At 38.0% G+C, this 20,778-nt stretch overlaps 1 protein-coding gene across 1 annotated transcript in view; it reads right to left on the bottom strand.

Annotated features, from left to right (window-relative positions):
• The window catches only part of LOC135474842 (basement membrane-specific heparan sulfate proteoglycan core protein-like), a 150,482-nt gene that overhangs the window by 66,339 nt on the left and 63,365 nt on the right, over positions 1 to 20,778 (bottom strand). The window contains 13 exon segments of the mRNA XM_064754457.1: positions 151 to 327; positions 955 to 1,128; positions 1,581 to 1,705; positions 2,217 to 2,504; positions 3,115 to 3,246; positions 3,688 to 3,804; positions 4,695 to 4,835; positions 5,385 to 5,526; positions 5,976 to 6,103; positions 7,003 to 7,116; positions 10,615 to 10,728; positions 12,021 to 12,137; positions 13,479 to 13,595. Of these exon segments, the coding sequence (XP_064610527.1) occupies positions 151 to 327; positions 955 to 1,128; positions 1,581 to 1,705; positions 2,217 to 2,504; positions 3,115 to 3,246; positions 3,688 to 3,804; positions 4,695 to 4,835; positions 5,385 to 5,526; positions 5,976 to 6,103; positions 7,003 to 7,116; positions 10,615 to 10,728; positions 12,021 to 12,137; positions 13,479 to 13,595 (1,886 nt within the window).

The following is a 20,778-nucleotide window of genomic DNA, read 5'->3' as shown; positions in this document are numbered from 1 at the left end:
CTAATTTTTCTCACGATTAAGAATTCTAACATTTTACAACCAGAAATTAAACTGCAGGTCACATCTTCAACAATTCCATGAAAATCCACCGCATTACATGTGATTGGTCCATTGCTTATTTACATGGCAACTAAATCCATGTTCTCTTACCTCCACCAATGGGATAACAACATTCTCTTGTACCCCTGCTGTGGGCCCCTGGAAAGCCCTGTAGAACAGCGTGATTCCATTACCAGAGATAATGGCGTCTGGGTCCCCAGTTGGCTGGTCTTCCCCAATCTTCTCATAATAGATGTTATATTTCAGGTCTCCGCCATAACTTGAAAGCTACAAAAGTATTACAAATAATTTATTTATTAGACTGGTGTTTGGGGCAACATGAGCAGGTGGAGATACATTCTCGCAGAATCTCAACACTCTGTGAAAGCTTGGCAGAAACGGCAACTAATTTGCTCTCCTGTGAAGAGAATAGGTCCCCATTGGTTTAGAACATAAGTTTGTCCTTTGCAGGGACATATTTTAGCTGCATGGTTTTAAAAGTGTTTATTTCGCGATTGTTGTGATTTTGATTTAATGTTGTGACTCGCATGTCGAAAGACAACTGTTTCCTGGTTCCAACATGTTCTCGCCATGATACGGAACAAATGATTACGGCTGAATGCCAGAAGACAATACTGCTGAATTACTGCTGATGTAGTGCTAAAGCCTAATCATTCACTTTTACGATTACAGGCAATTCCAATGGGCAAACACATCCACTCATCCCCTACATCAAATACAAATTTTGCCCAGTAATGTGGACCCAATCTTTGATGCATACTGTAAACACTGCAGTCTTAATGCAACAAATTACAAGTAACAGAAGGCTAACTTTATGAAATGATGATTTTAACCAGTCGCCAGAGTCACTACTAAATTGACTGAGCAGCAACAGAAGTGGGTTTCTCATCTCACCTTGTTCCCAAGGTACTGCACTGGGAGGTTCCAGTAGTAGCTGCCAGTGGGCAACACCCTGCTGAAGTCGGAGATGCCAAACTCTCTCTTGTTAGGATAAGACCGAATGAAGGCCTGTTCAATGGCCTGCTTGGTGTCTCGACGGATCACCTGTAATTCTGAACCCAGGGCAATCTGAAACAAAACACAAATTCTTGAGACACTGTCATAAATTTGAGTTACTGTAAGCATTACATACAAAGTCACAAGATAAAACAAAATTGATAGACTCATCCATTCATATATTTCAATTGTCTTTTATGGCATAAAATCACACATATTTTACTTTTTACGACAACAGTGTGATCAAAAGAGGTGAGCATAGAGGAATACCACCTGACCGAGCCAGCTGCCTAACAAATCGATGGAGCTAAGGCCGTAGCAGGGGCAATAACAGCTGTACTCAAACTTGTGACTGAATAAGTCATGGGACATGCACTGTAGCTCATGATGAAGTGGCCATTAAAGACCCACTGATAGACTCTCTATGAACATTTCATCACCAACATTCAAGGCATTTCGTGAAACTTTTGATCATTTCTACATTTAACGAGAACGGTACCGTTTACACGGGAAGACAGCATTACCTGTGAGACAGACAGACCACTGCTGTAACACTTCTTGGTTTGTCCGAAACAGAAGCATTGGTAGCACTGAGACTGGTCTTTGGCCTCAGCATTGTACAGTGGTGGTGAGCACAGCCCAGGGGTCACTGAATCGCACAGGTAACAACAACAACAAGTTCAAGTATCAGTAGCAGATTTACTACCACCTAGTTGACCTTTACAGAATGAACTGGTGAGAAACTTTATTCTTGCCAAAACAAATTACTCTACTTGCTCAAAATATTGTGCCTAAATAGTGCATTTTACAGACAAAGAAACATGATGTCATTGTACCTTTCAAACAATTCTTAAAACAGATTTCTAAAATCAATAAAACTTTCAGGCAAAAACGCAAAATGAGTAAGTCATGCATAAAATCTTAGATGTAGAATTTATCAATTACTGGGTAATGCATGTGACTTACTGCTAAATTTTGTTCTATTATTTTTGTTGTTCATAATCCGTGAGGACAGACATTTCAATAGCCTAAATCAAGGTGTGAATTAGTATGAATGAAATTAATGATGTAACAAGTCTGCGATTCACAAAAGCAGATCATCCGAGATACAGATGTTTAGCAGATAGTTAAGACTGAGGCTATCTGACGTGTTACAATACCTCTGGTGATGATGATAGCATCAGGTGTGGCAAACACACTGCCCTTTGTGTTGATGGCCTCACAGGTGTATGCTCCTTGGTCAGAATCGATCAAGTTTGTGATGGTCAAAGTGCCACGCCCATTTACACTGGTTGTCCTCACACGCTGACCCTGCGGTATGTTGCCCCAGTTGAGACGCCACACGATGAGAGGAGTGGGAACACCCACCGCCTCACAGACAATGGTGAAGCTGCCTCCAATCTCCACCTCCACGTTGGGAGGAGGGGGTACCGTGATGGTGGGGCCAGCTGAGGAGGGGGACACAGATCGATTGATTTGTCACAGGTGTTAATATACAGGTAAAGATAATAATTAGAATGTCTTTTAAGCCACGCGGGACAGAACTTTGATGTAATATTGTATTACAAATTTTTACCGTAAAGAAAATTTATTATCATGAAACTTTTCAGTCAATCACCACATTGCAAGACACCATACCTAAGTACTATACCATATACTGAGTTTGAAACGCAGACACAAAAGTGCTTCGTGTAATCTGTACATCAATATTATAACAGGCTTTCACTACATGAATAAAAGTCCAGCATACAGAGCTGATCAGTCTATGAATTCATACTTTGTCACATCTTTTTCAGTAAATCCTTGTGTGACTTACCACAGCCGATCTCGTCTGATCTGTTCACACAGTCAATTTCCCCATCACACTGGTAACTGGCAGGCACACAATGGTTACCACTCACACACTGGTTACCACTCACACACTGGTACACACTTACCACAGCCGATCTGGTCTGATCTGTTCACACAGTCAATTTCCCCATCACACTGGTAACTGGCAGGCATAGACTGGTTACCACTCACGCACTGGTTACCACTCATGCACTGGTACACACTTACCACAGCCGATCTCGTCTGATCTGTCCACACAGTCAATTTCCCCATCACACTGGTAACTGGCAGGCACACACTGGTTACCACTCACGCACTGGTACTCGTCATAGCGGCATGGGGCACCAGGGGCAGTTGTTCCTGTCAAGTCAATCACATCAACAACACTGTACTTTAGAGGAAGAACTAATTACAATTCTTAACGACATGTGGACTAAAGCAGGAAGGCTGCTATTAGTGCTAAAAATTTTGGTCTTTCAAATAAAAGAAAGCAGGAACAGACAGTTGCTAAAATGATTTAAATTTGTTAATGTTAAATCTTCAACTTCTTGACAAAGCAAACAGGATTACATGGAATCTATGCATCTCTTAACCTTGTCTAAAGTTCTTTTCTGTGACACTTTAACAGGTGAAGCACTCGTTGTCAAAATGATAACGGTCAGTACAAACACCTGCCGCTTTATAACTTCCATCCTTAGACAGATTAATTACAATTATGTGTGTGCATACATAAATTTGCATTGTGTCCACATGTTGTCTACCTGTTGGATTCAATTGTGAATAATCATTAGCCTATCTTACCACAGTTTTGTTCATCGCTGTTGTCTCCGCAGTCATTGTCACCATCGCACCTCCAGATCTTCATGATACACTTCCCAGAATTACACTTGTACTCGTTAGGTTCACACGGCAGACGAACTAAGGAACAGAACCACATGTTTGCTTAGCATCCTGATATAGCCTGATGAATATGAAGGCAGTATTCCATAGCTGACGAGAGAACATTTACTGTCACACAGTTGAGTGTTCTTTTCCATTCATGACATGAAAAAGCCTGACTCTCTAATATATAATCAAATATATAGTTTCAGTATGAATAGTTTCCTGGATAGATTGTTCTCTAAAGTGCAAAAGCTGGACTTGCTACGCAAAGAGTGAAAATGGGGTTGTGAATTCTTCAAACAGAAATACTCTATATCACCTAAAGTTTGCTCTTTCAGAAGTATATCAAAATCCTTAAAATAAGAAATTAATCAAACTTCATAAAAAAACAACTAAATGGTTCTGTAAGGGGGATGAATCAATCAGATTCAAGCAACATTCAAATTGTTAAACTTCAGGTGCAATACAATACCAATAACCTGTCCATTTACGTGGAAATTTGATATGGCTTAACACTTATTAGCCGCTCTTCATAACACCAAACTCAACATAAGAATAGCTCCAAAATTAAATATAATCCTAATCTCGTAAATTAGGATAATCCTAATTTGACAGATTCTTTTGAGTGAGGCCTGGGTTTTTCCTTCCATTTAAACTTGACAGTGTCACGTCTGACTTTTGGTATGCAAGCATGGAATACCTATCCCTGTGCTATGGTTACTTATGTCCAAGCATGTACAAACATTGTTCTCTAGCAACTTTGGCACCCATGGATTTGGGAAATTTCAAACGAAGCATTTGAAGAGCCATCTCAACTGTTGTGTAAAATCAAATCATGTGGTATTTATGCAATGGAAGACCTTCTGCATTTGTTTTTCAAAGTAACATGTTCCTCATCTTAACATGGCAGTTGACCAATCACTCACCACAGTTTTCCTCATCTGACCCATCCCTGCAGTCACGTTCACCGTCACAGACATAAGCACGAGGGATGCACTGACCGTTCTGACACGTGGACTGATCTCGCCCACAAGGACCTTCCGTAGTGGGGCGCTGAGTTGGACCAACTACAATAGGGAATTAAACAAAATTAATAATGAAACACATAAGTAAGCCACCTGGCAATATAATGTGAATATCAAAAAGAAAAAAAATATGCTATTTTGGTAATTTGGAAAGAAGAATGCAAATGCGCACAGTTCAGATGAGTTGAGTTTCCAGTAGCAAACCCACCTTAACAAGAGAGGAGTTTTGACCTCGAACTCTTTTCTGGATAAAGCTAGAAAAAAAGCCCCACTGCATCATGTGACCTGTCACAAACGTTAGTCACCTATTATTGATCACATTTACTATAATGTGGGTGTCGGAAAAACCTTCACAAAAACTAATTTGGAGAAAATGAACAATGGAGAAAACTGAGATGCTGAATGTTTATGACCCTGTGAAGGACAGAGGTGTCATTTGTCAATGTCTAAAACCAGTAGGTAATGGGATTCATATTTCTTCTCCGTACAGAGCAAGTTTACAATGCTCTTTTACTCACTGCTGTTTGCACTAAATCCTCTCTGTCCCTTTCTTATACTTTATGTATGAGTCAGAAACGCTTCCTAACTTACCCTCTTGCACTGACACGACAGCAATGGCCCTGTAGGAGCCTGGGATACCAATCACCGTACATGTGTACTCTCCTGAGTCCACTGCTGTCACACCTGGGATTGTCAGGCGACCTCCAACTTCACTGGACCTGGCAGGCAGAGCCTGAAGAAAGAGACGACAAAAACAATGCATATGGGTGCTTATGTAATTTGGCTGCATGACGTTTACAATGCACATGTATACAGACTAAAAACAAACTCAGTCTCCTTTTCTGTTTTACATTATTTTCGTAACAAATGTGTCTGGGAAAGATTTCTTTTAATCACTTTTAATTTCATTACAAAGACAGTAAGCTAAATACAGCTACATTCGAACTCCTTAGTCCTGAAATGTTTTTCCATTTTCAACGCGAAGATTTACCAGTTAATGAAAGAAGATCGTTCTTTAGGTGGCCATCTAAGACATGCCCAGTTTCATTGATTCATCTAGATGAAAATCATACTGTCTAGATTTACACTATGAAAAGACATAGTCTCAAAAATATGCTAGTCTGACAATAAAATCTTCCTTTGACCTTTAACCACAGACCTCTGCAGTCCCTCCCTACTCACCCTGCCCTGGAAGCTCCACTGTACCACATACTCCCTGTTTGCCCCACCGGTGGCAGAACACTGTATTGTGATGTCCTGCCCAACTCTGACAACCAGGCGTGGCGGGCTGACAACCACAGTGATGGGTCCTATAATCAACAAACACAGTACCTGTACCTCTTTCCCATCATATTTATTTATGTATTTATTTGATTGGTGTTTTACACCATACTAAAGAATATTTCACTTATGTGACAGCGGCCAGCATTATGGTTGGAGGAAACCAGGCAGAGGCCATGGGGAAAACCCACAACCATTCACAGGTTTCTTCCCCATTATAGCATGCTTCATTACAACACGTCATTCGATGGAAGAGTCACAAATGTGTCCCCAAAAGTTTTTGTGCACACTTTCAAAAGTTCAGTGAAGCAAACCTCCAGTTTGTTGATCAGCAGCCCAACAAACCTTCAGGTTTTCTTAATTCTTTGCTTAGTTATCATGTAATTATAATATGAAAACCATGACCTTGTGATGTTCTGGTTTAACGCTATGTCTGTTTCTATATTACATGTCACAGGCTATTAGCAGCTACCAAAGTTCATACAACATGTGTAACATCCTATGCAGATTTTCTCCTGACTAACAATACTGTAATGATGGAGAGGTGTATACTTTATAGAGGAGAACTTCACCAGAAAGGACACAGATTTTAACATAAATTATTTATTTATTTGATTGGTGTTTTACACCGTACTCAAGAATGCTTCACTTTAATGAGGGCGGCCAGCATTATGGTCGGAGGAAAACCGGGCTGAGCCCAGGGGAAACCCACGTTATGATTTAAATGTATATAACAAAAAAAAAAAGGATTTTGTGATGGACAGAGCCTGGTTCCACTTAAGGTATTTAAGACACAACATGCCAAACCATTTTCAAAATTTCCTGTCAAAACTCCAAGGCAAATCATCAATAGCTGGAGTTAAACGTCATCCATAAAATGCTATTAGACTGAACCCAAATGCACTCAGTGCAGATGAATAACACTCACTGCAGTTGTCCTCATCAGAATTGTCAGGACAATCTCGTCTGCCGTCACAGCGACGTCGGGAGTCAATGCACTGGCCTGTTCTACAGCGGTACTCACTGCCTCCGCATTGCACGGCTGGAAGTACAACAATGACAATACTGGTCACCAGTTCAAGAAGTCTTGGCAGCCAATGTCTATTAACGAGGAAACAATTTCCACATAGTACAAACACATAGTACTCACATGGCCAGCTGTACAAGAAAAGAAAAAGGAGGTTACTTCATACATAAAAGTTACAACAAACACACCTGTAATTTCCGGGATTTATATCACTATTACATTAGTCTCAGGTAATATGAAACAGTATAGGATACGGAATAATCAAAATGACAGCCTGGAAAATGAATAGAGACCGACAGGTAAACAGAGGGTAAAGAAGCTATCGTAGGCTTAACATTAAATTGCTTCCTTGTACCTACACATGAGCAAAAACTTATTCCTTCTGATAAACATAACGTTGATGACCTTATGTGTACAATCTAGTTTAAGTGAAGTTTCCATTTACTCAGAGAAAAGAATTAATAAGTTAGAAAGCTTGGAGTCTGCTTCATCATCATTGTGCAGGTTGTATTTGAGAACAGTATAAAAGAATTTTCCTTTCTCGCTAAAAATGTAAAAATGCATTCCTAAATGAATAGAGATAACACAGTGCAGACTAGAGAATGATTCAGGAAATGATAGCTACACGTGATGCTGTAGAGGTGGACAGCAAGATAAAGGTTAGATGTGCAGATCAAGATAGAAAAATGTTAGACATAACAAAGTAATGCAGAAACAATAAAATCCAAGGCCAGTTCAACAAAATTTCATCTAATTCCACTAGCTGGTACCTTTTTTAAAATTATTTCACTGGTGTTTCACTTAAGAAAAAGTTTTCACATATATGACATCTGACCATTGCTAGGTACCTGACAAACCTTTTGAGTTTTAAACTGCAGATGAAAGGGAGAAATCTGGATTCAAATACGTAGTCAGATTGGCCAAGGATCAGGTGACGATTCCACAAAGTCATTTCCGACTTCATTTAAATTTAAAACCTCTTTAACAATGCTTATTCCTTGGTGCTGGACGTTGAAATTTTGACATGTGTACCTCAAGACATATTTATGAGGTGGTCAACATTTTAATTACAAGGTCCGTAAAAATATACTTTAAAATCATGTTTCAAATTTGACTTTGGCCACGAATGGCTTTGTGGAATCGGCTCTTGATAGCATAGATGCAGTAAGCCAGGATACCTGTTTTTACGAAATGATGACATCTAGAGTATACATGTCCAAGTAATACCGCATCGTCGCCGTGATTATGAGCAAAGATTAACGAGACAAAATTAACTATCTGAAATTGTACCAGGCAGTGACAATTTTTTCATAGAACACGCAATTTGAATTCAAATTTATGATAACTTACGATAAATTTATTTATTCATTTGATTGGTGTTTTACGCTGTACTCAAGAATATTTTACTATACGATGGCCGACAGCATTATGGTCAGAGGAAACCAGGCAGAGACCCACGACCATCCACAGGTTGTTGGGAGACCTTCCCACGCAAGGCCGGAAGCCAGCATGAGCTGAACTTGAACTCACAGCGACTGTATTGGTGAGAGGCTCCTGGGTCATTATGCTGTGATAGCCCGCTAACCAACTAAGCTACAGAGACCCCCACTTATGATAAACAGAAAATGAATAATTAGAAGTTTCTCAGATATGTTCAAAGGATGAAAGCACATGAATAGGTGGAACAGTGAAGTCTTTATAGACTGGTACATTCAACTGGTGGAGAAGGGTGTATATAGTATGGTTTGAATAAGCAAAATGAGATATTCACAATTGAAAAGAAAAAAGCACAGGAATGTAGAGAAATTTAATGTCCAAAGAGAAATGTAAGAGTATACCTTTCTAAATTGAATGAATTATGTCTAAACACTACGTCCACATTTGAGGAATATTTTTTATCCTGAGAGCCTAATTAGCTGGCTGCTCAAGGATGCCCCTTTCATAAACATAGGAGCAGCTAATGACATAACCAAACGTGTACATGAACATGAACTATTCTGAAAGACAATAGCAGGGAACACAGTCTGCGGTAAGCACAATTAAAACATCACACATCATAGATCACAATAGTATTCATATTTAATGGTAATTCTTCTTACTTTAATTAATAAATATAAATACATAAACTGTGACAGTAGAAATGCGCATAACATTATTATCAGAAGTCCCATTTACATGTACCATGTAAATTAAAACATGTGTACAAGCCATTACCACTTCCATGTCTCAAATTAAATCCTAAATACCATAAACACCAGCTATTAGAAGATGTATCTGACTATTAATGGGTGTTAGTAGCAGCATGCATGTTGTACAGCTTTAGCACATGCACGGTTGTAGTTGAAAGCTTTGGAAAATACGTATACATTTATTGACATTCCTTTATAATTAACCACCAGTACTAATACCATAAAATCTATACAGCGTCATTAATCACTAAATACCACCCCCAAGGACACTACGAAACTGATCATCAGTGTCCATGTAAACAGCACCGTCACCCATGAAGGAGCAAACTGAATCTTTTCTTCAATCCATTACAATCTGGATTGCAAATGCAAATATATGCAATTATAAAGCCCAGAAGAAGCATGTTCATCAATTCCAATACACCCCTCTCAAACCCTACTCCTTCTTATATTTATATTTCTTTGATGCCCTTATAAAGTACCATGGACTAATCTTGCCCATGATTTCAACACACATGTAGAAGAGAGAGTGAAAGTGCTACCAGTTAAAAACACACAGTGTTACACATATTTTGCAAATTAAGGTGCGATTCGCAGTTGTTGCGGTGCTGGCTGACGCAGGCGCGCAGCGTCTGAAGTGCGTGGCCATTAGTCCACCTAATCCATCCTTCATCTTACTTACGACAATCGATTTCATCAGAAAAGTCGGTACAATCTACACTGCCGTCGCATCTAAAGCCAGCGTCTAAACACTGACCATTTGTGCATATAAACTGGCCAGGGAAGCAGCGGCGAGAAGGTGCGGTCGCTGCAATACAACAGGCGGAGGGCAAGGGTGAAGGTCATAAGGTCAAGGGTGAAATACCAAGCTGGTTGTATACTAATACTATATATACTTAAAAAGCAACTGCCAAATGGGAAGGTTTGCTTGAAGCTTGTACTTGCGAATGGAAGAGATATCTTACAGTTGAGAGCTTAAGAGTACTTCAAGACAAACTAAAAAAAAGTTTTTTTCTGGGAACTGAATGATTCTTTCACATGCGAGTCACAAAAAAAAATAATAATAATAATAATAAAGCAGACTTGACAATGAGATCTATTTGTGCCATGTCAATCAATTCAAACTCTAGCAAAAAATATACATAAATTGTATATATAAATTATAAGCTATCTACATGTACATAAACAAAAGTTCTAAGGAATCCTATGCAACAAGATGAAGGGATAAATAAATAAACCTAAAAAATCAAGGTTCTGATAACATCTAGCAAGGTCTGGCTACAATGGCAGGGTTATCGATGCCTTTATTGATACATGTACTTACGACAGCTTGTTTCGTCAGTGTTATCTCCACAGTCGTTGCGGCCATCGCATTTTCTTCGCTCATCGATACACTGGCCATTGTCACAAGTGAACTGATCTTGACGACATGTAGGGGCTATGTTGGAAGGAAAACTGAAGGTAAACTCATGGAACTTGGCACTAGAGCTGACAAAAGCCCCAAAAGATGGTTCGAGTGAGATGTTGCATATTTGCAGAGGAAATACCTCATAAACACGACCATCAACTTCTGAGACAAGACATACAGAAAGCAGTAAAGCAAGGCTATGTTGAAGGTTGAGTGGCGAATACAGACAGATCATGTCCAATACAGACAGATCATGTCCAATACAGACAGACCGTGTCCAATAGAGACAGACTGTGTCCAATAGACAAATCATGTCCAATACAGAAGGTTTTGTGCACGTAAGAAAATGGCTATTAACACTAAACTGAACACTCCTGACAGAAGAGTACATCAACCTAGTACATGTACGTTTTAAAATCAGAATCATTGGATACCCTTTGTTCCATTACAGTTCAGGAAGCAGGAAAAAAAAAACATTTCCTACAAGCAGAAGACATACCAACTGCATGCTTGCAATGTCAACACTGGCACTTATACCAACAATAAGTATTAACAAGGAATGAGGCTGTAGGTACATTGTATACTGAAAAGGACAATTTAACACTGCGGGAAGAAATATAGACTGAATCAATAGTGCATGCTCTTTAATATTTTCCTTCAAATTTCATTCTCAGTGCAAGTGATGGGTGCATACAGTAGTCAATACCATCACGATTTAATTCAGGTGCCAAGTGTTGAAGGCCAAAGATAATGAATCTCACCAGAGACATACATATATCAAAAGCATGCTGCCTAGAGTGACAGTGATACATATATCATTGGTAGAAAGTGAAAGTAAAACCAGATTTCAGGTGCGAAATGTTCGTTTATAGGCAGGTACATGTAGAGATCCTTTCATAAGCAGGATAAATACGGTGCACAGTAAATGGAGATCAAACACGTCATGACAAACACTTTTAACAGTGAATCACATATGAAACACAAGACATTTGACCAGGATAGACTGGTTAGGGAAAATATTTTAACATTTTAACAAATGAACAACAATACAAGAATGAATTTGGGTAGACACACCCTGAAGTACCACCAATTTGACCACATTAAACACAAAACATTACACAAACACATAGACATAAAACAAAAAAAGTAAGAACTGAAATACCCTAATTCACTTTGTTGCCATTGACCACAACATATAAAGAACCCACTCTGGCAGACAGACACCTAGATCTGTGTTGGGGAAAACTGACTCAGGGTTGTAAGCCATAGGGTCTGTCCCTAAGAAGCGGTAGGCACAGGCAAATTTGTGGCGACGTACTTACGAGCACAGTCATCTTCGTCGGTGTTATCACCGCAGTCATTTCGGCCGTCACATTTTCTCCTGATGTCTATACAACGACCGTTCTCGCATGTGAACTTGGCTTGACTGCATGTGACCGCTGAAGATATGTTTCAACAACATTCAACATTAATATGACACTTTAATACCCAAGTTCTATGACCATCCAATGGACATGAATGGCCAAGAGAGGAAGGAAAAATCAAAAGTCAACTAATATGCTTTATGAGGGATACTGCAATCTAGAAATCCAACGAGCAGCCTGATGATATGAAGCGAACAGGAAGACACATTTGGGTTCATAAGTATCAACAGTTTACAGGACAAGCAAATGGAATATTTTGTATAGAACACTGTAAAGTGAAGGTTGACACAGTCATCCATGGAAGTAGGAAGTAACATATTACACCAGTTTCCTCTGTTCATTACGTACTTCCAGAACAGTCATAAAGGACAGAAGCATATGGTTATATACTCATACTTTGAGATATGAAATGAAGCAAAATTATTTCACTTACGATATACATGTATCTGTGTAGAGCAAATATATTACTGACCCAAAAATTACTTATGAATATGGTGTGAACTGCCTGTTCACATTGAAGGGTTTCTCTTCAAAACACTGCTCTTTTCTGAAGCAGCTAAAAAGGACAAACAATTCTTCTGAAGATTTGGCAGTTATTGGGAGCCTAAGATCAGATTTTGGATTTGAAATTGTGTACTTCTTGTGTATTGAGAATAGTTCTAGAGCAAGGTTGGGACTGGAGCACTGGTATATGTAAATACACACTAGCTTAAGCAGGAATAAAGAGAAGCATATGTTTTTCTAGGAACTACAAGTTTTGGGGAAATTAATACCAAGCAGGGGCCAAATATACAGTGCCCAGGAGTCAGTTTCATGAAAAATACTTAGTGTTAAGTAGCCCTTAGCCATGTGCACTTTATATCTCTACACCATATGTCGTAATGGTAGTTAAGGGCTGACTTCAGTAGTTAAGTTAGCTTCATGAAACTGGCCTCAGGGAGTTAAATTTAAAAATGAAAAGGGTAAAGGGAGAAAAGGGAACTTAAAATCACCAGGCGCAATAACAAATGTTATAACAATTCAAGAGTATTGTCCATAAAGTCATGGAACTTATACAGAAGTTTTGCCATCATTATCCTCTAATGAAGGATGGAAAACAATCTTTGGCTCTTTCTACATAAATAAAACTGAAGTACTGGCATTCGGACCATACGGTTTAAAAAACCCCACATTTTTGGATTAACTAAAAAGCTAGTCTGACTATACAGCAGGGGAATTTTTGGGGTACAGGGATCAGGAGCATCAGGGTTGGAGTGAGTGCTTGGGGTTTTAACGTCATACTTAATCAATTTTCAGTCATATGACGAGGGTTGGGATCAGATCTACAGGAAGGACTGAAGAATTAGGGTCACTTACGAACACAGTCATCTTCGTCTGTGTTATCACCACAGTCATTTCGACCATCACATTTCCTTCTCACATCAATACATCCACCATTGCCACATGTGAACTCATTGGGACCGCAAGTTTCCGCTTAAGTCATAGAAAATGCTTCTGTCAGGAGGTGATATCACCTCTCCAAAAACTACATGTAAACAACTGATGTATACCAATACATAATGACTATGCTCAAGTCTTAAGGATATACATGTAGTATACCAGAAAAGCGAACTTTAGTTATAATGAAAATAAATCAGAATGTTGATAGGTGTTGAATAAAAACGCCATATGGCATGCCAAATTATTAAATGGTTTCCAAGATAAATTAAACTGTACCAGACTACTAGAAATGCAAACCTCAATTTCTCAAAACGAATGAATTCCAGGAATGCCTTACCCAAATAAATACAACAACACATTTTGGTGGTTGCATTTGACATGCTTCTATAACATACACCATGATTCAACAACAAACCAAGCATTGGCCTGGGAGGAACGGGTACAGACAGGGGCAAGCAAGGGGAGGTTCAAGAGAACAAAGATGAGCCATTACCATACAGTATATGTATGTATCAGCAGGTTGCTCTATCTAAGTTCAATCTATAGAACAACAGCCTTGACCTTCAATCATGAACACATTCTACCATGAACTGAAAGTACAATAAAATCATACATTTGCATCACATACAGAGATACATCTTCTCGACAAAGAATTCCATAACATTGTAAATGTCTTCAGTACCACTAAGTTTAGTACGTGAAGATGTTGCTGTCTTGGACAAAAAACATGCGGAGGAAAGAAAATCCTTGCAACAAATTAAACCAGGCTCTCATCACAGGAAAAAAAAAAAAAAGAATTTTTGCTTATAATACACGTACAAAGGTTTACAGTATAGATAACAAGCTTGGATATGATGTAAAGGGGACATGTATAGGGAAGAGTTCAGAGAGAAAGGATTACAATTGGTACATCAAGAAGAAGTGACATTACATGAAGTATGCATAATCAATCATATTCTACCCTGGATAACAAGCGATCAAACTCACATTGGGTCTATAATGAAATATACACACATTGCCTTAAAGTTACTATCATCCCTGTGCATCCACATATTTACAATGCAACTCCACCCTAATGATACAATGTCTTATCAAAATTCTGTCATCTATACAGCTGATATGCTTTTTGGGGGAATAAGCTCCAGGTACACGTACGTACTAAACAGTCCATGATGCACATATTGCAGGGGAATATTCCGAGCTACTTACGAACACAGCCATCCTCATCTGTGTTATCACCACAGTCATTGCGACCATCACATTTTCTCCTGACATCTACACAGAGGCCATTATCGCATGTGAACTCCGTTTCACTACATGTGGCTGCTAAACGGGTGTTTAAATAAAGTTTGACAGAGGGCAGTTACATACAAGTCTTTCAACAGACTGATCATCTCAAAATAATACAAAGTACAGTTGCAAAAAAAAAAAACAAGGAAAATCAGTTATTAGGAATATCTGTATATGTCTGAGCTATGAATTAAATTTAAAGCGGGGATTCTGTAGGGTAATTCATAAGGTAAAGACAACTACAAGGATGTTTGTATATAGGTATAATGGGGGGGGGGGAGGGGCGTAAAACATACAAAAAGGGTAAATATTGAGTTCTTGGTGCATTTTTGGACCTGGAGTCACAACATTTCACATTACAGGAAGTTACTTTTACTCCAGGTTCTCAAAATAGGGAGCTTTTTCAAATTCACACCTGAGCAGAGTGCGATCCTGGATGAGACAGATAAAACAGAGAAATTTTGAAATGAAATATTCAATGAAAAGAATAATGAGGCCATAGGATGCTTGGGATAGTGGACACGGTAGACTAAAAGCTCTAGGGAATTGGTGGCTGATTCCACAAAGCACAAAGAGTCCAAACACAAACTTTCAACATTTCAATGTTGTTCTATGTAGTTTATGTTCTAGGAAGAGAAAACTCTTGAGAGATTTGTCTTTCGTATAACCATGACCTTACAGATCTACACGACTTAACCAAAAATAAATGTTCAAATCATATTTCACATCATGACAAAGTGGAAATGGCCTTAAATGCCTTTTCAAAAAGAAAGGGGAAGATCCTGAAGTAGATCATGCACAGGAAAAGTTGGGTAATATGGGTAAATGGATGAACTACTGAACAGGGGGTTGGGGTAAAATGGAGTACGTATATATGGAGATATGAATACACTTGGTACATGTGTTCTAAAGCTTGGGTCCATCTGGGACCAAAGGGTAGGTGTTAAAAAGGCTCTTGTATATATGTATATAGGGAATTCCTATAGCTTTGGGAATGTCTGCATCCTAAAATAAATGATGTTTGCAAGGAAGTAAACGATTTATTACTTATTAAAGGCCATCTGATTACTGTAAGACATATAATTCCCTTCTGTTGAATTATAATCGGAACTTTTCGGAAAAGTTGCCCACCATATTTCAACATGAGGGGTTTTAAAGGATACATGAAATATCTGGATTTTCTTTCTTAATGTGCAGTGAAGTGTTCGGACATCGAGTAACAAAAAGCTGGCTTTAAACCACAGTTTCCATACGGCCCCAGTGGTCAGTCCGAAAATTAAGAAACGAGTACTTCTGATCAATGATCATAGTTCTCAAAACAACTCTGTGGGGAGAAGAGCTCATGTGCTAAGCTGATAAGTTCATCGCTCATGTCATCTCCGATCATTAATGTATAATATGCATAAAATAGTGAGGTAAAAGATATAAAATGAAGTTCCATTTCATGTATCCTTTAAGCACTAATTAAGCAGGGTTCTGGATTCAGCACAAGTTTGGCTTAGCTGTTGTTACTTACTAATGCAGTCATATTCATCTGAGTTATCACCACAGTCATTTCGACCATCACACTTTCTCCTGACATCCATACAACGGCCATTGTCACATACGAATTCCTCAGGTGCGCAAGTTGCCGCTAGATACATGCAGATGAGAATGAGGGTGTGAAATAAACATTTGTGAACGCTTCACAATGTTCAAAATTAAACGAGTGAAGAATTCACAGGTGATGTATAGCTAATACTATTAAGTGTGTGCATGGGTAAAGGCAGCTTTCTGAGATTTAACTTTGAATGATGCTCTTACCTTAACTCACAAGATAAAAACGAGGAAAGTCTAGACTTTTATACACTGAAGGCTGATTAAGAAATAAATATTGAACAAAACTGATTAAAGTTTCTTAAAACTTCTGATTTTTTTCTAAATTCATTTTAATATCAAAAATAAACTCTGAACATTCCCTCTTATGATGATATTTTGCATTGCCCGAAAAGGCAGACTGGCCATGACCGAAAGCTAATGGGTGGAGCAGATAAGTAACACAGTGACTTACGAACACAGCCTTCTTCGTCTGTGTTATCACCACAATCATTTCGGTGGTCACAAATTCGCCTCAGATCTATACAATGGCCATTCTCACATCTGAACTCAGTGGGGGAGCAAGTGATCACTACGGGAATTTAAATAAAATTTCATTCTCACATTTGATTGAAAATATCCAAATGAAAATATGCTACCAATGAAATTTTACATAATTTGTTTGAGTACTGTGTGTAATTTAAGATAGAGAAAAAATTTCAGAAAAAAAGTCCCGAGTCCTTTTTCCTTCCAACTCAGACAGAGGAAATAGGTTTTAATAGATTCAAATCAAAAATTTCAAATTAACAAACTCTGACAAGCTAAAAAACATGACAGCAATTTAAGAAAATCGATACATGTATCACTTACAAACGCAGTCATCTTCGTCACTGTTATCACCACAGTCGTTGCGACCATCGCATTTTCTCCTGATGTCTATACAACGACCATTCTCACATGTGAGCTCATTGGGAGAGCAAGTTTCCACTAAGAAAATGTGAGTAAGATTTTATTCCCACATTATTTTCATCAACAAAACAAAGATGTTTCTCTTGATTTCTTCAAAATTTACATGGAAAAATTTCCTGAGAAGTTTAACATCTCATATATGGATTTGTGAAAATATGACAAACATTTGAAATCAACCAGCTTTCATATATGCTCAAGAAAATACATAGCTCGAGAATTGGTTCAAATTTGAATGAAGGTCACTTACAAACACAGTCATCCTCATCTGTGTTATCACCACAGTCATTGCGACCATCACATTTTCTCCTGACATCTATACACTGGCCATTGTCACATGTGAACTCATTGGGAGAGCAAGTCTCCGCTAAGAAAATGTGAGTAAGATTTTACTTTCACATTATTTTCATTGTCTTCAAAAAACATAGCAAAAATCAAGTTTCTGTTGATCTCTTGAAAAATCTTCTGCATTAAAAAATTTCAACACAAAATTAAGCTTTTCTTTCATGAGAACCTAAATATCTCATAAGTGGATTCATGAAAATTTGACAAAGATTTGGAATCATATGCTCTAGAAAATATATAGGTTGGGAACTGGTGCAAACTTGTATGAAGGAGATCACTTACAAACACAGTCATCCTCATCTGTGTTATCACCACAGTCATTGCGACCGTCACATTTTCTCCTGACATCTATACAACGGCCATTATCACATGTGAACTCAATGGGAGAGCAAGTTTCCGCTACAGAAATTTGAATAAATTTTAATTCTTACTTCTGGCTGAGCAACAAAAAGGGTAAAAAGAATGATATCAACCTTAAAAATTTTCAGGAAAATTCTGCCTACATTATTATATGGGGAATTAACTTGTAGATAAACCAAGCCGTCTGGAAGTGCAATGCTTTGGCAATACTTGTCCCTCAACAATTTAAGCCATTAGAATAATGGCTATGCCATTGTAAAAACTACTGTAACTTCTTTAAAAATGAACAAATGACCCAAAACTGGAACTTTATCTGTAAACCATTTGAATTCATACAAAGAACTGTGCAGTAAAATGATTCGTGACAGACTGTAATGACTGATCACGGGCTACACGGTAATAAAGAAGTCGCAAAAATGAAAGATTTCACGATTCTTCCACCAGACTTTTCCAACTATACGTTTTTCCTAAATTCTGAAGTGGAGGTTACTAAATTAGAAAAAAAAACTGTCTTGGAAATTTTTGCAGATATATTATTCTGTTCTATAAAAGCAGGTCACTTACAAACACAGTCAGTTTCGTCTGTGTTATCACCACAGTCATTGCGACCGTCACATTTTCTCCTGACATCTACACAACGGCCATTGTCACATGTGAACTCATTAGCAGAACAAGTCGTTGCTACAGGATTGTGAATATAAAGATGTAATATATCAGTCTCTTCAATATGGAATCACCTTAATTGATTTAAATACAAAGTGTGTCTACTTGTTTAGCTTTATTTTACCTTAACAAACACAACTCATTTCTTACAAGTACTAGCAATTAAAGCATGAATTTCCTCTTTTCACAAAATTATGCCTAAGAATGGAGAACAGAGATGAAAATATTAAACCTGGAGACAAGCAAACTCATCAATCTTCTCCTGTGTTATCACAAGATTTTCCTCAAGGACCACATTTTCATTACATGCTTTTGGGAAACTTATCAAGGTTTAATAGGAATCAGAGAATGACAAATAGATGAACTTTCATGAAATACCCAGTTACTTACGAACACAGTCATCTTCGTCTGTGTTATCACCGCAGTCATTTCGGCCATCACATTTTCTCCTGACATCTATACAACGGCCATTTTCACATGTGAACTCAGTTTCACTGCATGTAACCTCTAAAGGAAGTTTGAAGTAAAAATACTGCTTAACAGCTTGGCATACAGCCCAAAAGTAGTACACTACATGTAGCTGTCGTATAATGCACCGGACTTAAATATACCATTAGCTTCACTAGCACAACTTTGTAGCAAGCGCAGTTCATGTACATGTGGGACATCCTAAATAAATCAAATCAAATGCAGGGGTCCTGGTCTGTAGACCTCCAGATCTCATATTAAAGGGAGGCTACCAAGCTATTATGGGTTGGGCAGGGAACTGGGACATCATATCCTGTACATAAACTTTCTATACTCAATCAACTAAAACTGAAATATCATAAAACTAATAAAGGAACTAAAAGCAGGATGTAAATGACTTCAAGTCACACAAGCAGCGAGATTTAAACCCTAATTCTTTTTATAAACATTCACAAGGAAGTGGCAACACAAAAGAAAAGGAGGGTTGTACAAATATGTATAAGATCAGAGCACTAGTAACAGGAGGTTCTGACCACTTCCCAGCTTGAAAGGTTTGTAGTTTTAGATGTAAACAACTTCCATAATTCCACACAGTATTGTATTGTCTAAATCTTGAGTAAAATATAATCTCAAAAGTAACTAAGATTATGCCACAGCGCCATTTTAACAATTTTATCTTGGCCAACTGCCAAACTGTCAAATTATGGTCATTAATACAAAACTGCCACTTTGAGGTGAGCAATACAAAATTTCCAATTTGGGATGAAGAATATACAATTGCCAATTTGTGGTGGAGAATACAACCTTGCCAATCTGAGTTAATTAATACAAAATTACCAATTTGTGGCGAAAAATTCAATATTGTCAACCTGCAGTGAAGAATACAAAATTGTCAATCTGAGGTGAAGAATACGAATATCAGTTTGATGCAATGAATGCAATTTGTTGTTAAGGATACAAGACTTGCAATTTGTGGTTAAGATTACAAGACTGGCAATTTGTGGTTAAGATTACAAGACTGGCAATTTGTGGTTAAGAATACAAGATTGGCAATTTGTGGTTAGGATTACAAGACTGGCAATTTGTGATTACGATTACAAGATTGGCAATTTGTGGTTAAGATTACAAATCCCAATTTGATGCAATGAATACAAAATTGTCAACTTTAAGTGACACAGATAAGAACTCAGGTTATCATAAAGTCTGAATTAAGGGGGTCATTATGGTGTATACTTGTAACAAAACAGAATCATGCAGTTTCTCCAACACCAACCACATGCAAAATACTTGTAGGAGAGGGCGGGGGACGGAACTATCAACTTTCAGTGAAATTTCAACAAATGGCAACAAAAAAGTAACACTAAAAGACAAAAACAACAAAACATTTAACAAACAAAAAATAGTGCATCAATACGAATGAAATGTATAAATTATGGAAGTAAAAAGGGCTTACATTACTAGGTGCCACATGCCTGTCCCTTTATATGGAGCATGCCAAATAAACATCTATTTATATATCTGCATGCCAAGTATTCAAGTAGTAATTATT

This window comes from Liolophura sinensis, chromosome 9 (assembly GCF_032854445.1).
Source record: "Liolophura sinensis isolate JHLJ2023 chromosome 9, CUHK_Ljap_v2, whole genome shotgun sequence".
Classification (NCBI taxonomy): domain Eukaryota; kingdom Metazoa; phylum Mollusca; class Polyplacophora; order Chitonida; family Chitonidae; genus Liolophura; species Liolophura sinensis.
The sequence above is the reverse complement of the archived record's forward strand: the minus strand, read 5'-3'. Positions and strand labels throughout refer to the sequence as shown.